The sequence below is a fragment of the Sus scrofa genome, chromosome 1 (assembly GCF_054392235.1).
Source record: "Sus scrofa isolate SSC_HxYL_T2T_F1_AM1 chromosome 1, Sscrofa_HxYL_maternal_Yorkshire_Landrace_v2.0, whole genome shotgun sequence".
In the NCBI taxonomy this organism is placed as follows: Eukaryota; Metazoa; Chordata; class Mammalia; order Artiodactyla; family Suidae; genus Sus; species Sus scrofa.
The window spans coordinates 131,047,817-131,068,116 of record NC_139383.1 but is presented as its reverse complement, the minus strand read 5'-3'; the positions used below and the strand labels follow the sequence as shown (position 1 = coordinate 131,068,116).

The 20,300-nt window shown below is 41.4% G+C and overlaps 1 protein-coding gene across 33 annotated transcripts in view; it reads right to left on the bottom strand.

Moving 5' to 3' along the window:
• Window positions 1–20,300, bottom strand: part of ATP8B4 (ATPase phospholipid transporting 8B4 (putative)) — a 263,719-nt gene that overhangs the window by 178,422 nt on the left and 64,997 nt on the right. For 25 of the 33 annotated variants that reach the window (XR_014811506.1, XR_014811513.1, XR_014811512.1 and 22 more), the window contains 2 exons: window positions 4,200–4,313; window positions 1,311–1,409 (listed from right to left, as the gene is read on the bottom strand). Coding sequence is in view for 13 of the 33 variants with exons in the window: in XM_084970388.1 (XP_084826514.1) it covers window positions 1,311–1,409; window positions 4,200–4,313 (213 nt within the window). In the remaining 20 variants the exon portion in view is untranslated. The remainder of the gene's footprint in view (window positions 1–1,310; window positions 1,410–4,199; window positions 4,314–20,300) is intronic. The other 8 variants (XM_084970479.1, XM_084970402.1, XM_084970482.1 and 5 more) reach the window with 1 other exon arrangement.

Here is a 20,300-nt window from a genome sequence, read left to right as displayed (position 1 = left end):
GGCCTCGTTCAGTGGGTTAAGGATCTGGCATTGCCATGAGCTGCAGTGTAAACCAGTAGCTGTAGCTCCAATTCGACCCCTAGCCTGGAAACCTCTATATGCCTCAAGTGCAGCCCTAAAAAGATTTAAAAAAAAAAAAAGACATTCAGTTATTAAACCAACACACATATTATCACAAAAATAAAAGAATGCTCAAGCATTAACTGCAGTAGGAACAAAAGAAGACTTGGTCACATCTGTATCTAACCTGAAAATAGTCCCCTAAATTTCCATCATAGGAAAGGACCAAGCAGTTCACCACCTGAAAGCTGAGTGGCTCACTCTCTGGGTCTCAGGATGGCGTCACACCCTCATTTCTGCTCATGCTCTTCAAGGGGTCTTGGTATCTGGATGGACTAGAAATGGAAATCACAAGCATGGGCTCAGAAGAGATGTAAATCTGTCTGTCATTGGCCTACAGATGGCTATTGTGGCTAGGGCACAGGTGGTCACCTAGGGTGAGAACTTCTCTGGATTTAGAATGTTTGGTTTTCCCAAGACTGGGTTTTAAATCTTTGAATTTGAATGACTTCCTCTGGATTATGGAGACTTGAAAACTCTCTATTGTCTTACAGTCACTTATGTTAGTTGCCTGACTTCTAAAGCTATCTGATTTTGGAACTACTGGTACAATGAGCAGAGGATGTGAAAAAGCCTCATGTCTACCAATTTCCACAACTTAAACAAAGACTCAAGATATGAGATAAATAACACTTCCCTGGATGGAAGCATGTTTGTATATCAATTTTGGTCTTATCACTAATTGGTTTTGTAATTATTAGCAAGTTCTTAGTTCTTTGTGGGCTTTAGTTTCCTCATGTGTAAGATGAGGGAGTGAGTCTAGTTATTGAAGCCCCCTTGCCATTATCATAAACAGGCCCCGGTTCTATGACACTTATATTAGTCATCAAACAAGCAGCAAAAGAGTTTCATATGGTATTGGCCAAAAGAGCTCCATACAAAAATTTCAAATGGGAGTTCCCACTGTGCTACAGTGCGTTAAGAATCCAACTTCAGCGGCCTGGGTTGCTGCAGAGGCCTAGGTTCAATCCTGGCCCAGCATAGTGGGTTAAAGGATCTGACATTGCTGCAGCTATGGCATAGGTCACAGCTATGGCTCAGATTCAATCCCTGGCCTAGGACCTTCCATGTGCCACAGGTGTGGCCATAAATTAAAAAAAAAAAATCAAATGGATCTCAATTTTCTACTTCTGAGAGAGAGATCAGAATTGAAATTGAGACCTCAGGAATGCTCAAAAGGAAATACTTACATAGTCATCTGTGGCATCTTTGACAGCTGTCATAGTTACCACCAGGACCAAAGGCACAATGGTGGTAAACCATGTCAAGGAGGAAATTTCTGGAATCAGCTAAAACAAGTATTTCAAGTCATTTAGGGCTTTGAAATTTAGTAAATGTAGCTTTCAATTTTTGCCATTTAATTTTAAACACTTTATCAAAATTAATAAAATATTCAGTTATTTTCACAAATACAAAACAATATTCAATAATTTAAGTGTTTATACTCGGATATAAGATGCATAGAATAGAGAGAAGCATTACCGAAACAGTTTTCAGACTGCCTGACAAAAAATTAAATTTTTATAGCAAGTTGAGAAATAAGCTTCTTGAACTCTTTCACAGATGCTGATCTTTTCCTAGGATGACAAACATCACCTGTCTTTTCTCAGCTTCTCATTTCAACTTTTCACAATTTAACCAACTCCTCACCAATTCCAAAAGAGAGATTCTTTGAGCACCTACCTTACACCGGACACTATGCCAAGTACTTTTTATATATTATGTCATTTGATCTTCAAACAAGTTTACTGAGTTAGATTCTGTACCAAAATTGTTTTGCACAACCCAGAGGGTTTACAGTCCATGTAAATAGCTCCCCCAGTGCACAATGCAGAATACATAGTAAACTGCAGTGTGGGGTCAGGAAAGGCTGCAGCCCCAGGTATCATTTTTCCAGTATATTAGTAAGAAACTGAGAAGTCAAACAACCGGGCCAAGAACATACACTGCTAAAACTTGAGCTTAGGTCAACTTGACTCCATAGCTTGGGTCTATACTTCCAAAGCCACCCACCTGAGAGAAACACTGTGACAGTTGATACAACTCTCTTCCAAAAGTAGTTTTCAAGTAGAATTCATTTTAGAGCTACTTCAGGGCTATCAGGTAGGGAAGGATGGGGTGGAGTTGGTCAGTGTGTGGAAATCAGGCCCCATCAAAACAGCTCTAAACAAAACTAATTTTATGTAATTGCTTCCATTGTAAAAAGATTTTTTTTTAATAACTCAAAATCCTCTGAAGCACCAACAAAAACTCTGGGCTGAGTGGCAGAAAAACTGAGTTCTATCATGATTGCCTGGTAAAAGATTTTACACCCCACCTAACCTCTCCAGGTCTTCATCAGTAAAAGAAAGGAGGTTGGGAATTCCTATCATGGCTCAATGGTAACAAACCCAACTAGGATCCATGAGGATGCAGGTCTGATACCTGGCCTCACTCAGTGGGTTAAGGACCTGGCATTGCCATGGGCTGTGGTTTAGGTTGCAGATGCGGCTTGGATCTGGCATTGCTGCGGCAGCTACAGCTCTGATTAGATCCCTAGCCTGGAAACTTCATTTGCTGTAGGTGAGGCCCGAAAAAGGAGAAAAAAAAATGGGAAGAAATAAAGGAGGTTATACTAAACCATCCCAAAGATCCCTTCCCAATATAAAATTCTGTGAACAAGAGCTTTGGCCATAAATAAGAAACCTATTCAAGAAATAAGCTCAAAATTATAGAATGGTATAAAGGGTTATATTAGGAAACCAAAATCAATTCATGGGGGTGGGGAGTCTCTTTGATAAACTGTAAGGTGTACATTCACTGCTTTTTTTCTTTTCTTGTTCAGCATCCAATTCTTTTCAACTCTACCCTTATTTCTTAAGGAACTACCCCGCCCCTCAACTTAGAATATGTACTTTTGGTGGACTGATTCCATCCAGGCTCCCTGGCTTTGGCATGTGGTCTAGGTCAAGGCAATCATGCATCAAATTCTTGAGCGACAGTTATTGGTTTAGGATAGGAATATAACTTAGCATGGTCCAGTCAGAGGTATCTCTAGACTTGCTAAAGCAACAGAAAAAGTAATGCATGTTCATTCATTCATTTTCTGTCTCTTTGTCTTCTCTCTCTCTCCTGTTCTCTCTTCCTCCCCCTCTTCCCTTCTCCCCCTATGCCTCTGCCTCCTTTTCACATTAAAGCTAGGAAAATAAAAGTCTAAAGCTTTCAAAGTTTACCAAGTAGAGAAGGCCTGCCTGAGGAAACAGAAGAAAGTGATTTCTGCCACTTACAACCAAAAGATTCTTAATATAAATAGTTATTCTATCAAAGAAAAAAAATGCGGCTTACTCAAGCTATAATCTACACTGCCCATATTTAATCCATGTTCTTACCTCCTATAATTAACACAGAGCTCAGTACATCCTACATCTACCAGTTTAGTCTGATTAATCTGAAATAAATACTAGGTAAACAACTGTTTACATGAGCTGTCTGTATGTATGTGTATTCTTTAATTAATGCCTTTTCCTTCCTAAGATCAGTTAATAAAAGCTGAAATCTCATTTAGGCTCAAATTTCAGTCAAATGGGAGGACAAAGAAAGGTTATTAACTACCAACTAATCACTCAAAACTGTAAAAAATAGTCACTGTGAAATAACATATGGCATACATCATTTATTTTATTACATGTAAAATATGTCATTATTCTGAGATAAAAATGAAATTTTCCAAATTAAGTTCCACAAACGACTACTCAGCTGGACCCTTTGCCTCAACTCTGGCAATACCCACACTGTCAGTGTGAAAGGCAGATAAAGGAAGGAGGCTACAAACAGTAATTTTTAGGTTCTGCTTTGGTTCAAATAAAGGGCAAGATAGCATTTTTAAATGACCTCAGTGTTTAAAATGATGAATGTACTAGGTTTTATCCATTCCCAGCTCTCCCACATTTATGAAGAGAAACAGCAATAATAACATTTAAAATCTGATAAGGCTTGTTTTACCTAATCCTGAAGTTTAGCTAAGGAAAGTAACTTGGTTTTTCCAATTATCCAAATACTTTTAACAAATAGATGATAAAGAAATACAACCTAAACATTACCTGTAAAATCAGAAGGAAAAGGAAATATGCATTTGCCACTCTTTGGAACTGTTCAAATAAATTAATTGGCAAGAAGGTGAGGATATTGTACTTGGATGTGTGGATACGGTTATCCTGAAAGAGAAAAAGCATCACATTAGTTTGAGGTGCAGCACTGCTCATTATCAGAATGAGCTCTAAAACTTACAAGGCTGAGCATGAGTTATGCCAGAGCAAGAAAGATAAGCCAGCTATCTAGGAAATTTTAAACTCTAGGCAGCCCGAGGTCTTCATTTTTCCCAAGATGACATGCTCTTGATACTAGGTGAAATTACTCTTCATTACTGTAAAAATCATCCATGACTTAAAAAAAAAGTATCAAGGGCAAAAGTCTGCCCCTGACAATTTTTTACTCTTATTCATTCATTCATTTGGCAGATATTGCTTGAGAACCTACTGCAGGCAGACATTGAGCTCATGCTGGGGCTCCTGAATCTAGAAGGAACTTTAAGATCACTTGGTTCACCTTCCCAAAGCATGACCCTTTGGAGAACTCTGACAAGGGGCACCTAGGTCTGTCTTTGAAAGCTCTCTGACAGGAAACTGACCACCTTGCAAGGTAGCCTGTTTCCAATTCAGGATGGGAATTTCTGTCTTCCTACAACTTTTTGCCATATGCCATATTTCATCCCTGGGGTCACCTAAACCAAGTCTAAGACCTTTCCATGCTGACAACCTTCAAACACTTTGAGGTAACTCCAAGGACTCCCCTAAACTTTCTCCACTCTGATCCAGATATTCCCAGAACCCTCAGCCATTCTGTATGAAACTTCTTTCATGGACAACACTTCCAGGTCAGCCTCTCCTACATCCAGTCCAACCTCTCTGCTCATCTCTTAAAACATGATGTCCAGAAACAAATATATTCTACAAATCTGGTTCAACTGGTCCATGCAAAGAAGAGACATTGATGTTCTGTGTTCTGGATTCTTGTACTAATATGCTTCAAGTTCCATTAGTGTTTTGTCAATTAATCTCAATGTTTATTCATACTGAGTTTTTATCAACTAAAATCTCTAGATCATTTCTTGACAAATCATTATTAAATCAGGGCTCCCCTACCTAAACATTCATAATTGGTTTTTTTAAATAGTGATTTAAAATATCTTCCACATATTCCTATTATACAAGCCAAATGAAAAAAATTAATCTTGAGTGTGCTATCCCAAAGTATTAAATATTCCTCCCAGCTTTGTGTCATCAAAAATTCCTTTTACGCGTGCATACACACACACACACACACACACACACACACACACACACAAAGGGAATTCCCCGTAGTGGCACAGCAGAAACGAATCCGACTAGGAACCATGAGGTTGTGGGTTCAATCACTGGCCTCACTCAGTGGGTTAAGGATCCGGCATTGCTGTGAGCTGTGGTGTAGGTCGCAGATGCGGCTCAGATTTGGCGTTGCCCTGGCTCTGCTGTAGGCTGGCAGCAACAGCTCTGATTAGACTCCTAGCCTGGGAACCTCCACATGCCACAGGCGCAGCCCTAAAAAAGACAAAAAGAAAAAAAATTCCTTTTACATAGTTTTATAAAGCTATCTAAAACTAATACGTTAAAAGAACAGAGCTAAAGACCCTTCAAAAAATGTGATTAGAACTATGGCAAACTACTAGAGTCCTCACCACAGATTAATATTAACATCTCTTCAGTTATTTAAATAAAACATATTAAATATGTTTTGTTTAACCATTTATAAATCTACCTAACTGTACTCCTATGAGGCTTAACTCTATCTTATCCATAAAGACAGCATGAGAAATTTAAAGTGACAGATCTTACTGATGTTCAGAATCAATGTGCCTCAAGAATTTCCATCCAGTAATATTTTTAAATGGAGGTTAATCCATATGGCTTGTTTTAAATGAACCTACACCAACTCTCAGGAATCACTACTACCTGTTTAAAGAACATATTGACATCTGTTAAATGGCCATTTTTAACATTAACCAGGAACCAATGTGTCCAGCTGTGCACAATAAGAGAGGTGTGAAGAGAAGGGTTTCTAATTTAGTGGGTCTGATGCAGAGTATTGTACAAAAGACTGTCTTTAAGCTGCTAGTGACTGTTTTGCAGTGAGTCCTCTACCCAAGAGCCAGGCTGGGAAGGAAGACTGTGACAGCTGTCCATTATAACACTTCTTTTCTAAAAAGAATGAGGAAGAGGAAAGCTAAAGAGAAAAAGCAGTTAACCAAAAGGATTACATATTATTAATTCTTTTTTATATTGTCCTTCTCATTTGAAACTAAAATAGAGGTTAAGCCTGTTTCTTACTAAAAGGACAAGACAGAATGTCTGCTGGAATATTTCAAAACCCATGGCAGGAATTATAAAGAAACTCTCCTACAAAATTGAATTCCACACAGGTAAGGAGTCAACTGTGTAGGATAAAGCGATAACACCAATGGGGACAGTGATAATTCTGCTTAAATTGATGTAGAGCAATGATTGTGTTTGTTCTACTTGTTCTGTTGTGACTTAGTCACAGATGATGGGAACCCTCACAGCTGACTGGAACAAGGAACGAGGGCTCCCCCTTCTGGAGAATCTCTGCACCCATTTATCTTTGGTTTTCCTTATGGGGTAGGGGGATAGTTTCCATTTCCACTGCCCTATTCAAGAATATGAGCATCGGTAAAACTTTAAACCGGGCACATTAATAAATATTTAGTCACTTCATCGAGCCAGCCTACTGACTTACAATCACATTGTAGTGCAACTTATTCTATAATAAGGCACAGAAGATCTTTACCACTATCCTCTTAGAACTACTTTCTTACCAAAAACTACTAGAAATATCCCAGTTCAGAAGTAAGGAGGAGGAGAGGAAGAGGAAACCGAGGGGAAAGGAGTACATCTGTGGAATGTTAGAGCATTAGTGCTGATAGACATCAGGCTGAAAATCATGGCCTTAGCTTTTATCCAGGTGGACCCATTAACTGACCCCACATGAGAAGGGTTTAACTCCCAGTCATAAGCAATCTTGGACCAGGACAGGCCTCTCCTGTGGTGGGAAGGAGCCTGCCCTTGGAGAAGCTTCAGAGACCACCTGCTCCCTCTAGGAAGCTCATTTCCAAGAGGAAGAGGGGAGAGCTGTGCCAAAGAGGCCTAGATATTCTTCCAAGATTGATACATCAGGTAAATAACTCCACGTCTCACAGGCCAGAGTGAGAAAAAGGGTGGAGAGAGAAATGTCACCCCCATAGAGACCCCTCCACCTGGAGGGCAACATAAGAATGAGGAAAAGGCATTGCTCCTTTAAAACATATTCATTCAAAAGTCCTGATGTGGGCAGAAGGCAGCACACTTACAGATCTAAAAGAGGGACCATGAGGCTGAACTTCAGAGCCCAGCACAAACCGAAGCTGCAAAGAGAAGTTTCTTGCAATCTGTACTAAGGACCTTAGTCTTTATTGTAAGGTCTTAAGCAATCTGATGATATTCTAATTTTAAAAGATTACCCTAGCTAAGAACAAAGATGGAAATAACAAAGAATAGGTGTGAGAAGACCAATGAGGAGGTCTTTCAGTTAGTCCAGGTGAGAGATGAGGAGGCTCAGACCAGGGTGGTGGCAGGAATAATAACAATGGCTGATATTTATCAAGCTCTTATTATATACATCATTCTAAGAGCTTAACATTTCATAGCTCATTTTATCCTCACAGCCTCTTTATGAAATAGGTACTATTATTCCCACTCCATAGAAGGGAAATCCAAGGTACAGCAAGATTAAGCAGTTTACACAAGATTGCACAGTTTGTGAGTGGTGGGCCCAGGATTTGAATCGTGGTGCTCTGCTTCCAGAGTCCACTCTCTTCACCACTATGCTTCCCCAATTCACTACCAGGCAGGTGTTTCTTAAGCATTCAGAGCCATCAGCCTTTGCTTTCTCCTCTACACTATATTTCTAGCAGCCTGTCACTTTCCTACCAAGGGAAATACTGGATGTCTATACTTTCTTCTTGAGTCAGTCCCCTCAGTAGGAACCCAGATATCTACTGCCCGATGTACAATCACAGCTTCCTTACATTCCCTTTCAGCCCCTCTCAAAGCTCAAGGTAGGCAAATAGTATAGCTAACCACTTCCTTAATTCAGCTTTCCAACAGAAGCAGCAAAAGTCCTTTGACATTTTCAGTAATGACTTGGTGCAGGGGAAGAATAAAGTAAAAAAAATGACAAATTCTTCAAGATGGGCCATCAAGTAAAATACTATTAAAATGAAAAGCACTGTTTTGTATAATGATATTTTAATGTGTAATCACTGTGCTTAAGAAAACAAAGCCATTGACAGATGAACGAAGAAGATGTGGTACACATACAATGTAATACTACTCAGCCATAAAAAAGAACAAAATAATGCCATCTGCAACGACATGGATGCAACTAGAAATTCTCATACTAAGTGTAGTAAGTCAGAAAGAGAAAGAAAAAAATACCCAATGATATCTTTTACATGTGTAATCTAAAACATGCACAAATGAACCTGTCTACAAAACAGAAGCAGACTCACAGACGTAGAGAACAGACTTGTGGCTGCCAAGGGGGATGGAGGAGGAAGTGGGATAGATAGGGTGTTTGGGGCTGGTAGATGCAAACTATTACACTTAGAATGCATAAGCAATAAGGTCCTTCTATAAAGCACATGAAACTATATCCAATCTCTTGGGATAGACCATAAAGGAGTATGAGAAAAAAAACGTGTGTGTGTGTGTGTGTGTGTGTGTGTGTGTATGCATGACGGGATCACTATGCTATACAGGAGAAATGACACAACTCTATAATAAAAAAAATTAATTTAAAAGAAGAAAACAAAACAGATGGAAAGTAACAAACAGTAAACAGAGCATTTGAGGAGTCCGCCTCAATGCTTCCACTGGCAAAATGAAACTAATAATATTTCTCATTACACATGTATACAACTAAGTGGGTATAAGATGATATCGCAGACATAAAAGCATTTTTGCTAAATTGAAAAAATTATACAAATAGAGGATTTTTGTTGAGTATCCCTCAAATAACCCAAATGGGTTTAGGAAATTCTGTGTCCTAGGCTAGATAAACCAAGTATGCCACAGTAACAAACAATTTCAGAATCTTCATGGTTCAAGGTAATAAGAGTTTATTTTTTAAGCATGTTACTTGTCCAGGATGAGCCAGCAGAGGGACTCTGCTCATCATAGTTACTCACAAGGGAACTGCCACTATCTCAGATGCTTCCAGCTGCAATACTAGAGGGAAAGAGAAAGCTCTGAAGAGTCTCACACCTACAACTTAATGCTTCAACCCACACTCTCACAACTCATTGACCAAAAAGAGTAACATGTGTCCAAAAGGCAGAAAGCCAGAAACAGTAATGGATATCACCAATGGCCACCACAACCAGAAATGTAAACAAACCCTAATATTTGAAGAGTACAAGACACATAAGCTACAAAAAATAAATACCAAGCAACCTCAATGCTCTCAAACAAGTCCTATTTCAATGCCAGATGTAACAGATATTTGACTATTTTCCCCTTCCCCTCAGCTGACAATGCTCCAAATTTCTTAGTCCTGTGATCTGTAAACTCAACTCCCATCCATAACTCCAGGGTCAGGCCCAGATGAGCTTAAACCAACTATATGGCCCATCCTCCTAAATATACTTTGAATTCAGGGATTAGCACATGACACATGTCACATGATTAAGGTCTTAATAATAGTCATTTTATCAGTTCTGGGAATTTGCTGGAGACATAAGTTTTCTCCCTCTTACTGGATTCCAACCTAGGAAGCAAGTAGTCCTAAGGGTCACCGACAGCATCTCAGAACCAAGAGTGGATGAAGCTGCCAAGAATAATTCTTACACTGAAGATGCAGGGCCAAGAAATGCAGAGAAATAAACTAGTCCAAGCTTCTCCTGAGGCTAGTCATACCTCTGGCTTTTTAGTTATATGATCTGTCCATTTATAGTATTGTCTAAGTCAGTTTGAGTTGATTTTTCTTTTATACCCAACAAATCAAATCTCAAGTAAGAGGGTTAATAATATACACAAGATTAGTTTGTGTTTTTATATAATAGTTTACTTTTATTTCTATATTTGCCTTAAAGAGTGAGTCATGGACGGCTGAGCCTAAATGCAGTTGGCGGTTGTCTGGGGACACTGCCTGCGTCTATGAATCCCACAGGCCAAACCCCAGGAGCTTTCGCAATGATTACCAAAGTTTCAGCACTAGCAAAAGATCTCCCCACATTTGATGAAATATTTTTATGTTGTAACAGCTATAAAAAGTAACTGTCAGGATCTTGGGTGGGAGAGGCTATTTTTCTTACCAGAGAGGCAGCAGATAGAGTACTATTATAGTACAAGTTGGATTCTAAAGAGAAAAATAGCCCTGACTTTTAGGGAAGAGATTATCTCTAAACCATAAAATGAAAACCAAAAAAGAGACTGTCCACAGACTACTTGCATTAAAAAGGAAGTGGTCTAAAGGCATTTGCACCATGCAGGAAATATGTGACACGCCCATGTTTATGCAAAGATCCCAAAAAAATGCATGTATGGGACAAGCTGGCCTGGAGATTGGACATCTGGCGCCTCACTGGTACCAGGCAGAACCACAGCTCCTCAGTATGAGTCAAGGTTGCTCAGTGAGGAATCCACAGCATTCACAGTTGGGAGGAATCGAGAAGTGATAACACTCAACCCACAGAAGGGGCTTTACAGAGAGTCATCAATAAACACTGGTTACATTCATTATCACCAATACCACCATCATCATCATAACATTCTCCTGTGCCTGGGCTCCCCACCATAAGCAAAAACATTTGTGGCAGGGGAGAGAGCAGAGGGCACATTTCCCCCAATGTTCACCTATTCATTCATCTAAGGGTCTTCTATGTGTCATGCAATGCGTCATTGAGCCAGAACTATAGAGGTGAATAAGCAAAGACCTGACCCTGCACTTTAGTTGTAGGAAGAGAGGCAGGAATAAGCAGATGATAAACTTGTACACTGATGACACAATTTAAGTAAGTGATCAGTGCTATGAAGAAAACAGTGAGCAATAGAGTAGGAACACCTTGCCTGACAAGAAGATGCCTGCTTCATGTACCTTCAAGATGACCCTACCTATGAGACCACTAAACACCTGTCCCCCAGGGGATGTCCAAAACAGTCCTTCAAGCTATCAGAAAAATAAATTAAGAATTTCCATACATATTTTAACAAAGATTTCAAAATGTAAAGTTACTAATATTTAATGCACATATGTATTCACACACATACAAATGTACATTTCTATGAATACATACACACATAAACATTATAATTACAGATATACAAAGTAAATATGGGAAGTAAATATTGTAAAGATTCTCTTTTCACAAGTAGGGAGCATACTTAGAAAGTTTTAAGAGGGCCAAGTTGAAGACGCAACACTGTTATGGTCAAAGGAAATGAGTACGACTCATGTGTCACCAAGGCTTAGACACAGAAAGGAAAATTTAGTTTGTGTGTAATGGTGTCTCTTGTATCATAAAATGACACTAGCTAACAGGGGTTGTCTCCTGACATATGCCAAGCACTGGACTGAGCACTGAACATGCATAATCTCATGTAATCTTCAAAAAATTCCAGCGAGCTGTTACCACTTCAGCATCATTTTACAGATGAGAAAATCGAGGCTCAGAGAAGTTTTAAGAGTTGCCCACAAAAGCTATGTTGCATGGAGTCATGTGTTCTCCCAAATGGTATGTGTTTCCTGGTAAATGAGTCAGAAACAAGGAGTCAGTCTCTAGCCTCCCTTCTGATCAGTAAACTCACTCACCCTCTTAGGACATTCTTCATCTGGTGAAAAGAGCCTCCCTAAATTAAAGCACAGTGGAGCACACACACTAATTCAATCAGCTGGAGCAGTCACTTTCAGTCCTTTCAATCTAGGGAGAGTGTCACGGGGCTTGTCTAGGGAGCTTCATTTCCCATCTAGACCTCAAAAACAGAGACAGTGGCAAGGTGAGCTTTCAGAAAGGCCTTGGTCTCACCCCAAAGCAAATCTGCCTGACAGTGTCATGAACCTTGTTCTGCTTTCCACTCTCAGGCCTTAGTTTGGTGTTTTAGCAACTGAAAGACTGTTCTAGAGCTAGTAAATGGCCCATGAATAACAATTTATCTACCAAAAAACTAATATTGGACAATTACCAGGGGAACAAATTAAATTTCCCTCTGAGATTAATTTAATCACACTAATTTTTTTTTCCTCCAGGGTGTTTAGATGCATACAACTTATAAAACCTTTTAAATTGTTCCAGATAAAATGATAACTTTTCTTTCACGACATCTGAAAAAGGACTAAAAATGCTCCTAAAATTATATAGAGAGTGAGAGAAACTTCATATATGCCTTCTCCAGAAAGATCAGAGTTAAGACAAAAGGAAGCATACTCAAAAGAAAAAAGAAATCCAAGATTGTGTTTCACTGGGACTTTTACAGGGCATCCCTAATGATATGTTTGTCTCCTGCTTCTGCTTTGCCAAAGCTCTTCTCTGCCTCCTCCTTGCAGGTCTGCCATCTGTTGAGAAGCAGGCCCTTAGCTTTGGCTCCTTGGCCCATCTCAGTCTAGGGTTTTAGATGCCTTAGACAACCAGAGTGGGCATTTCTTTGGGTTGATGTGGGGTCGGCTTGCTGAACTACAGAGACGCCTTTGGATATCAGTACATACAAACTGTGTTTGTTTATTAGGACAAAAATTAGACCCTGTTGTACAGTCTGGGAACTAGGCCAAATTTCAGGCAGGACCTCAGCATTTAACACAATAACAAAGGCACAGTGGAAAAGTCCAGTTAATGAGGAAAGGCACCCATAAGGAATTTCCCCAAGGGCCAAGGAGTTATAATAACACATTATAAATAGTCTAATCCTTCCTAAGATGCTACCTCTCATAAGAGGGTTCTACACAAACACCAGCTCTGGATAACTATGCAATTTTCTCCTGAACCCCCGAGGATCAGATGAGAAGTGAGTGTAACTCTCAGTTCCCACCCTCTGAAAGATGTTAGAGCAACTGGGACCCCTGGCCAATTCATGGAGATATGTGTGTCCTCCTACAGCATTCCTAGGCTTTCCTGCTCTCTGGCCCATTCTCATTCAAGTTCAGTGATAAATCTAAATTTGAGCAAACTGGAGTTCCCGTTGTGGCACAGCAGAAACAAATCAGACTAGAAACCATGAGATCACGGGTTCAATCCCTGGCTTTGCTCAGTGGGTTAAGGATCTGGCATTGTGGTGAGCTGTAGTGTAGGTTGCAGATGCAGCTCAGATCTGGCATTGCTGTGGCTGTGGCGCAGGCTGGCAGCTGTAGCACCAATTTGACCCCTAGCCTGGGAACCTCCATATGACAGAAATTAATTAATTAATTAATTTAGGCAAACTGACATCACCTGGCTTTGTGACTTTTGTTTACTGAGTGGTTTGGGGAGTAAAGGGGAGGAATGTAGAACAGGCTGGAAAAGAGAGAAGGAAAATTGTCTATACAGATTGGGGAAGAGAGAGGCTTTAAAAGCATCTTCTATATTAAAACACAATAATAATAATTTACAAATGAATGGAAGTATCAATCTTTTACTTTTTGCAATTACATCACATACAAAGCCTTTAATGAATTTTCATCAAATTTGCAAGTTTTGCTTAGGATGGCTTATGTTAAAATAAAGCCATTCTTAAATTTGCTTCAAGGAAATGGCAATGGGGCTCCCTAATGACATATATAAAAATAGGCAGTTGTCCTCTGTAGGAGAAGACAAAGAGATTCAGTAAGAAGTTCAAGGGAGTGCTGAGCAGAGCAAGACCTGCCAAGATGTGAACAGAGAAAGGGCACAGTGAACCTCCAATCAAAACTCACTAGGAAAAATACACTAAGGAGCTGAACTGATTCGTAACTGAGCTGCTTCTCAGAGGACTGATACCAAGAACCAGGCTCCAGGGCAAGTCACAATAGGCATTTATTTATTCAGTATTAATGGCCCACCCAAGCATCACTGAGAAGGCCAGCTAGGAATTGTACAATAGGTTTCATGGCTGCTTTGGAACAAAGCAGACAAGATCCTTTCATTTGCTTTCTGAACCAATAAATGGATAAATGAATGAGGGGCTCCCGGCTGTAGCACTCCCACCTTCTCCACCATCTCATCTGACCTCTTTCAAATTCCTCTTCCCCAGGGCATTCCCTTTCCACATCTCTCCTGATTCATGCCACCTGGGGTAAGGATTCACAAACAAAGTGCACCCAGACCCCTATGCAAGGGTGCCAGTTTGGGGGCGGAAGAAGCCAGAGAGACTGGTGGGTTTACCAGAAGAGAATCAGGAGGCATTAGAGACAGGATTAAGATGGCAGAGTAGAAGGACCGGAGCTCATCTTCTCTCATAAAAGCAACAAAATTACAACCAACTGCTGAACAACCTTCAACCAAATAGATTTCAATCTATCAAAAAAGATATCCTACTCCAGAAGACAAAGAGGAGACCACATCAAGACAGTAGGATGGGGGATATGTGATATAAACAAGCACATACCTGCCAGGTGGGCAGCACACAGATTGAAAAGTAACTGTATCACAGAGACTCACATAAGGGAGTGAGAGTTCTGAGCCCCATGTCAAGTCCCCATGCCTGAGGATCTGGCAGTGGGAGAAGGAAACACTGGAGCATTTGGCATTGAAGGTCAATGGGGCTTGTGTGCAGGCGTTCCATGGGACTGGGGGAATCAGAGATCCCATTCTTGAAAGGCACAACAAGCTTTCATGGGCACTGGGTCCGAGGGCAAAGCAGAGACTCCATAGGAATCTGTATTAGATCTGACTGCAGTTCTTGGAAAATCTCCTGGGAAAATAGGAGGTGACTGTGGCTCATTGTCAGGGAAGGACACTGGAGGCAAAGATCTCTGTAATAATCATTAGTGTGTATTTCTCTAGAGATGACCATTTTGGAAAAGTCTGGCCCCATCCATCAGGGCTGAGAAACCCCAGGCCAAACAATAATCCAGGTGGGATCACAGCCCCACTCATCAGCAAACAGGCTGCCTAAAGAACCCCCAGGCACACAGCTGCCTCTAATCTCACCCAGACACAAAGCCCTACCCACCAGAGGAAGAAGAATCAGCTCCACCTACCAGTGGGTAGGCACTGGTCCCTCCCAACAGGAAGCCTAAAGCAAGCCTCCATTCTAACTTCAGCCACAAGGGGGGCAGACCTCAGAAGCAAAGGAGACTACAACTCTGTTGTCTGCAAAAAGGAGACCACACCAAAAACCTATACAAAATAAAAAGGCAGAGAATTATGACTCAGATAAGGGAGCAAGAAAAAAACCCCAGAAAAACAACTAAGTGATCTGGAGATTATCAGCCTCCATGAAAAAGACTTAAGACTAATGATAGCAAAGATGATGCAAGACAATGGAAATAAACTGGAGGCAAAGATTGATAACTTACAAGAAACACTGAGCAAAGAAATACAAGATTTAAAACTTAAGCAAGGAGAGATGCAAAATACAAGATCTGAAAAAAAATTCATTAGAAGTAACCAACAGCAGAATACAGGAGGCAGGAGAACGAATAAATGAGGTGGAGGACAGACTAGTGAAAATCACTAATGTGGAAGAAAAAAGAGAAAAAAGATTGGAAAGAAATGAAGACAGTCTAAGAGAACTCTGGGACAACATTAAATGCATCAACATCTATCTTATAGGGGTGTCAGAAGAATAGAGAGAAAGAAGGGGTGAGAAAAAATATTCGAAGAGATAATAGCCAAAAACTTTCCTAACATGCAAAGAAACCACTCACTCAAATCCAAGAAGCACAAGTACCATAAGAAATAAACCCAAAGAGGAACACCCCAAGACACATATTAATCATACTGATCAAAATTAAAGACAGAGGAGAGGACAAGATGGCGGAGGAGTAGGGGGACACGCTCGCCCTCTCCCACAAACACAACAAAAAAAGCACATCTACAGAAGAAATGACTCGCACAGAACAGCAACCAATCGCTGGCAGAGGAACCTAAACTCCAATAATGGCAAGAAGTTCGTGACATTATTGGGCAGAACGGGAGAAAAGAGGAGAGTGAGAGAAGGTGAATCCGAGCGGGACGGGCGCTCCCGAAAGGGAACTGCGGAGGAGAAAGGGATCCTGCACCCTGGAAAGTCTCCTACCGGGCGAAAGATCAAATGAACCGGAGGAATCCCCAGATGCAGAGAAGAGTGTAGCAGTAAGTCGGAGTACGGAAAAACGGATCAAGAACCCAACGGACCATCTGAACTACGGGCACAGTCACCAAAAATTGAGACGCCTGGGTGGGGGCTGGGCACCGAATCCTCGGCTCCAGAGGTTAGTCCCCGGGAAAGGGCCGGGGGACGCCTGGGTGGGGGCTGGGCACCGAGACCTCGCCTCTGAAGGTTGGTCCCCGAGAGGGGGCCGGGGGACGCCTGGGTGGGGGCTGGGTACCGAGACCTCACCTCCGAAGGTTAGTCCCCAAGAAAGGGCCGGGGGACGCCTGGGTGGGGGCTGGGCACCGAGACCTCGGCTCCAGAGATTAGTCCCCCGGCTAGGGGGGCGGGGCAGAGCGGAAACTGCTTGGGAGGTCTCTAAACCATTTGACGGGGCAGAGACTGCCTGGGAGACTAGAAAACAAAGCCGACGCAGAGGAAGGGAGCAATACTCTAGGGGCGGGGAAGTGGAAAGCCGCCTCAGAGGGAACCTGGGAGAAGAGCCTGGTCTGCGCCCGTGCTGGGGAGCGGAGAGAAGAAGGGGTGGGATCCCATAGAATACCCCCCACGCCACAGCAAGCTTACAGGCCCACTAGCTAGCAGAAAGCTGTGCTTCCCAGTGCATTCCCTCCCCCCACCCCCGCCACCCCCTACGCTCTCGCGGAACCTGGGGCTGCCTGCCATCCAGGAGGGCTGGCCTCAACAATTGCCTGAAGCCTACCAACGCAGGGGCTCTCCCTGCACAGGCCTGCTTGCCCTTTGGAGGGGCTACACTTCCACAGAGCAGCACCAAACACCACCAGCCCCCGAGAAAAGGCCTGCAGCCCAGTAAAGCTAGAACAAGCCTAGCCAGGCCGTGAATAGATCGACCTAATTCTCCGACGGTTTTTCTGAGACGGGCTCCCCCGGGGAGGAGCCTCTTGGGTCTCCAAGGGCCTTGCTACCCGCCCAAGACCCCAGGGGGTGCTAAGACCTAGTGGACCAGCTGCATAGGACTGCCAGCTCCAGGCAGGACCCCCTGCAGCCCAGAAAAGCTGCAACAAGCCTGGCCGACTTAGGAAAAGATCTCAGACGGTCTTTCTGAGTCGGGCTGCCCTGGGGAGGAGCCTCTTGAGTCTCCAAGGGCCCTGCTACCCGCCCAAGACCCCAAGGGGTGCTGAGACCTAGTGGACCAGCTGCATAGGACTGCCAGCTCCAGGCAGGACCCCCTGCAGCCCAGAAAAGCTGCAACAAGCCTGGCCGAGTCGGGAAAAGATCTCAGACGGTCTTTCTGAGTCGGGCTGCCCTGGGGAGGAGCCTCTTGAGTCTCCAAGGGCCCTGCTACCCGCCCAAGACCCCAGGGGGTGCTGAGAACCAAGTGAAATCTGCTACCATCGTGGTGTGGACCTCCCAGTCCTGTCTGCCCTCAGGAAGCCCTCCTTTGCTTCAAAGAAACACTGTTAGTTCCATCAACACTCCAGAAAAGCCACACTGCCTCAAAAAAGATTGACCAACAACGACAGCCCTCAGGAAATATTCCACGGCAGTGACAAGGCAAACACTACCCGATAACGGAGAGTACAACTCCCTCAGGAGAAAGAAGACAACAAGCAAGATGAAGAAGCTGAGAAACCACCCCCAGTCAAACCAACAGGAGAACTCACCTAAAACAGTCAACAATGAAACAGATCTCTGTAGTCAGACAGACCTAGAATTCAAAAGAGAAATACTGAAAATACTGAAGGAATTAAGAGAAGATATGAACAGTAATGCAGATACCCTCAGAAAGGAGCTAGAAAATATAAGGAGGAGCCAAGAAAAACTAGAACATTCATTTGCAGAGATGCAAACTGAACTAGGGGCAGTAAAAACCAGAATGAATAATGCAGAAGAACGAATCAGTGATGTGGAAGATAGAATAATGGAAATCACTCAATCTGGTCAACAGACAGAAAACCGAATCAAAAAACTGGAAAGCAATATAAGAGACCTATGGGATAATATAAAGCGGGCCAATCTACGCATAATAGGAATTCCAGAAGGAATAGAAAAAGATAAGGGGATGGAAAATATATTTGAAGAAATTATCGATGGAAACTTCCCAAATCTAAAGGATACTGGATTCAAGATACAAGAAGCACAGAGGGCCCCAAACAAACTGAACCCAAACAGACCCACACCAAGACACATCATAATAAAAATGGCAAAAGTTAGTGATAAAGAGAGGATCCTAAAGGCAGCAAGAGAAAAACAGAATGTTACCTACAAGGGAACCCCCATAAGAATATCAGCTGATTTCTCTACAGAAACACTACAGGCCAGGAGGGAATGGCAAGAGATATTTAAAGTGCTCAAAGGAAAAAATATGCAACCTAGAATACTTTATCCAGCAAGAATATCATTTAAAATAGAAGGGGAAATAAAAATTTTTCCCAACAAACAAAAACTTAAAGAATACAGCAATACAAAACCCAGGTTAAAGGAAATATTGAAAGGGCTTCTCTAAACCAAAAAGAAAGGAAGGAAAGGGAAGAAAAAAGAAAAGAAAAAAAAAAAAGAAGAAGAAGAAGAGGAAGAACTAGGACTGAGGAAACCGTAATCAGAGAGCAGTCACTCAAATAAGCCAGCATACAGATTTAATCATGAACATGCTTCAAACAAAATAAAATTAAAAAGAAAAAAATAAAAGAGTCATCAAAACCATAAAATGTGGGCAAGGGATGTTAGGAGGTAAATAATCCTTTTTGTTTGTATGTATGTCTCTCTTCTTAATTTTAATATAATAATGAAGTGTTTGAACTTACAGGACCATCAGGCTAAAACACACAATTATGGGAAGGGGTTAGCATACTTAAAAAACAGGGCAACCACAAGCAAAAACCAAATATTGCATTTGCAAAAAATGAAAAAAAAAAATACACTCAAGCAGATAATAACAGGAGACCATCCAACCAAAAAAAAAAAAGAAAGAAGAATGGAGAACCATAGAATCAACTGGAACACGAGGATCAAATGGCAATAAATAATCATCTATCAATTATCACCTTAAATGTCAATGGACTGAATGCCCCAATCAAAAGACACAGAATGGCTGAGTGGATAAAAAGGCAAAAACCTTCAATATGCTGCCTACAAGAAACTCACCTTAGGACAAAAGATACATATAGATTGAAAGTGAAAGGCTGGGGAAAAGTATTTCATGCCAATAGACATGACAGAAAAGCAGGAGTTGCAACGCTCATATCAGACAAAATAGACTTTAAAACAAAAGACATAAAGAAAGACAAAGAAGGACACTATTTAATGATTAAGGGATCCATCCAAGGAGAGGATGTTACTATCATCAACATATATGCCCCAAACATAGGAGCACCCAGATACATACAACAAATATTAACAGACATAAAGGGAGATATTGATGAGAATACAATCATAGTAGGAGACCTAAATACCCCCCTCACATCAATGGACAGATCCTCTAGACAGAAAACCAATAAAGCAACAGAGATCCTAAAGGAAACAATAGAAAAGTTAGACTTAATTGATATTTTCAGGACACTACATCCAAAAAAAGCAGAATACACATTCTTCTCAAATGCTCATGGAACATTCTCAAGAATAGACCACATATTGGGACATAAAGCGAATCTCAATAAATTTAGGAGCATAGAAATTATCTCAAGTATCTTCTCTGACCACAATGCCATGAAATTAGAAATCAACCATGGGAAAAGCAAAGAGAAAAAACCTACTCCATGGAGACTAAACAACATGCTACTAAAAAACCAATGGGTCAATGAGGAAATCAAGAAGGAAATTAAAAACTACCTTGAA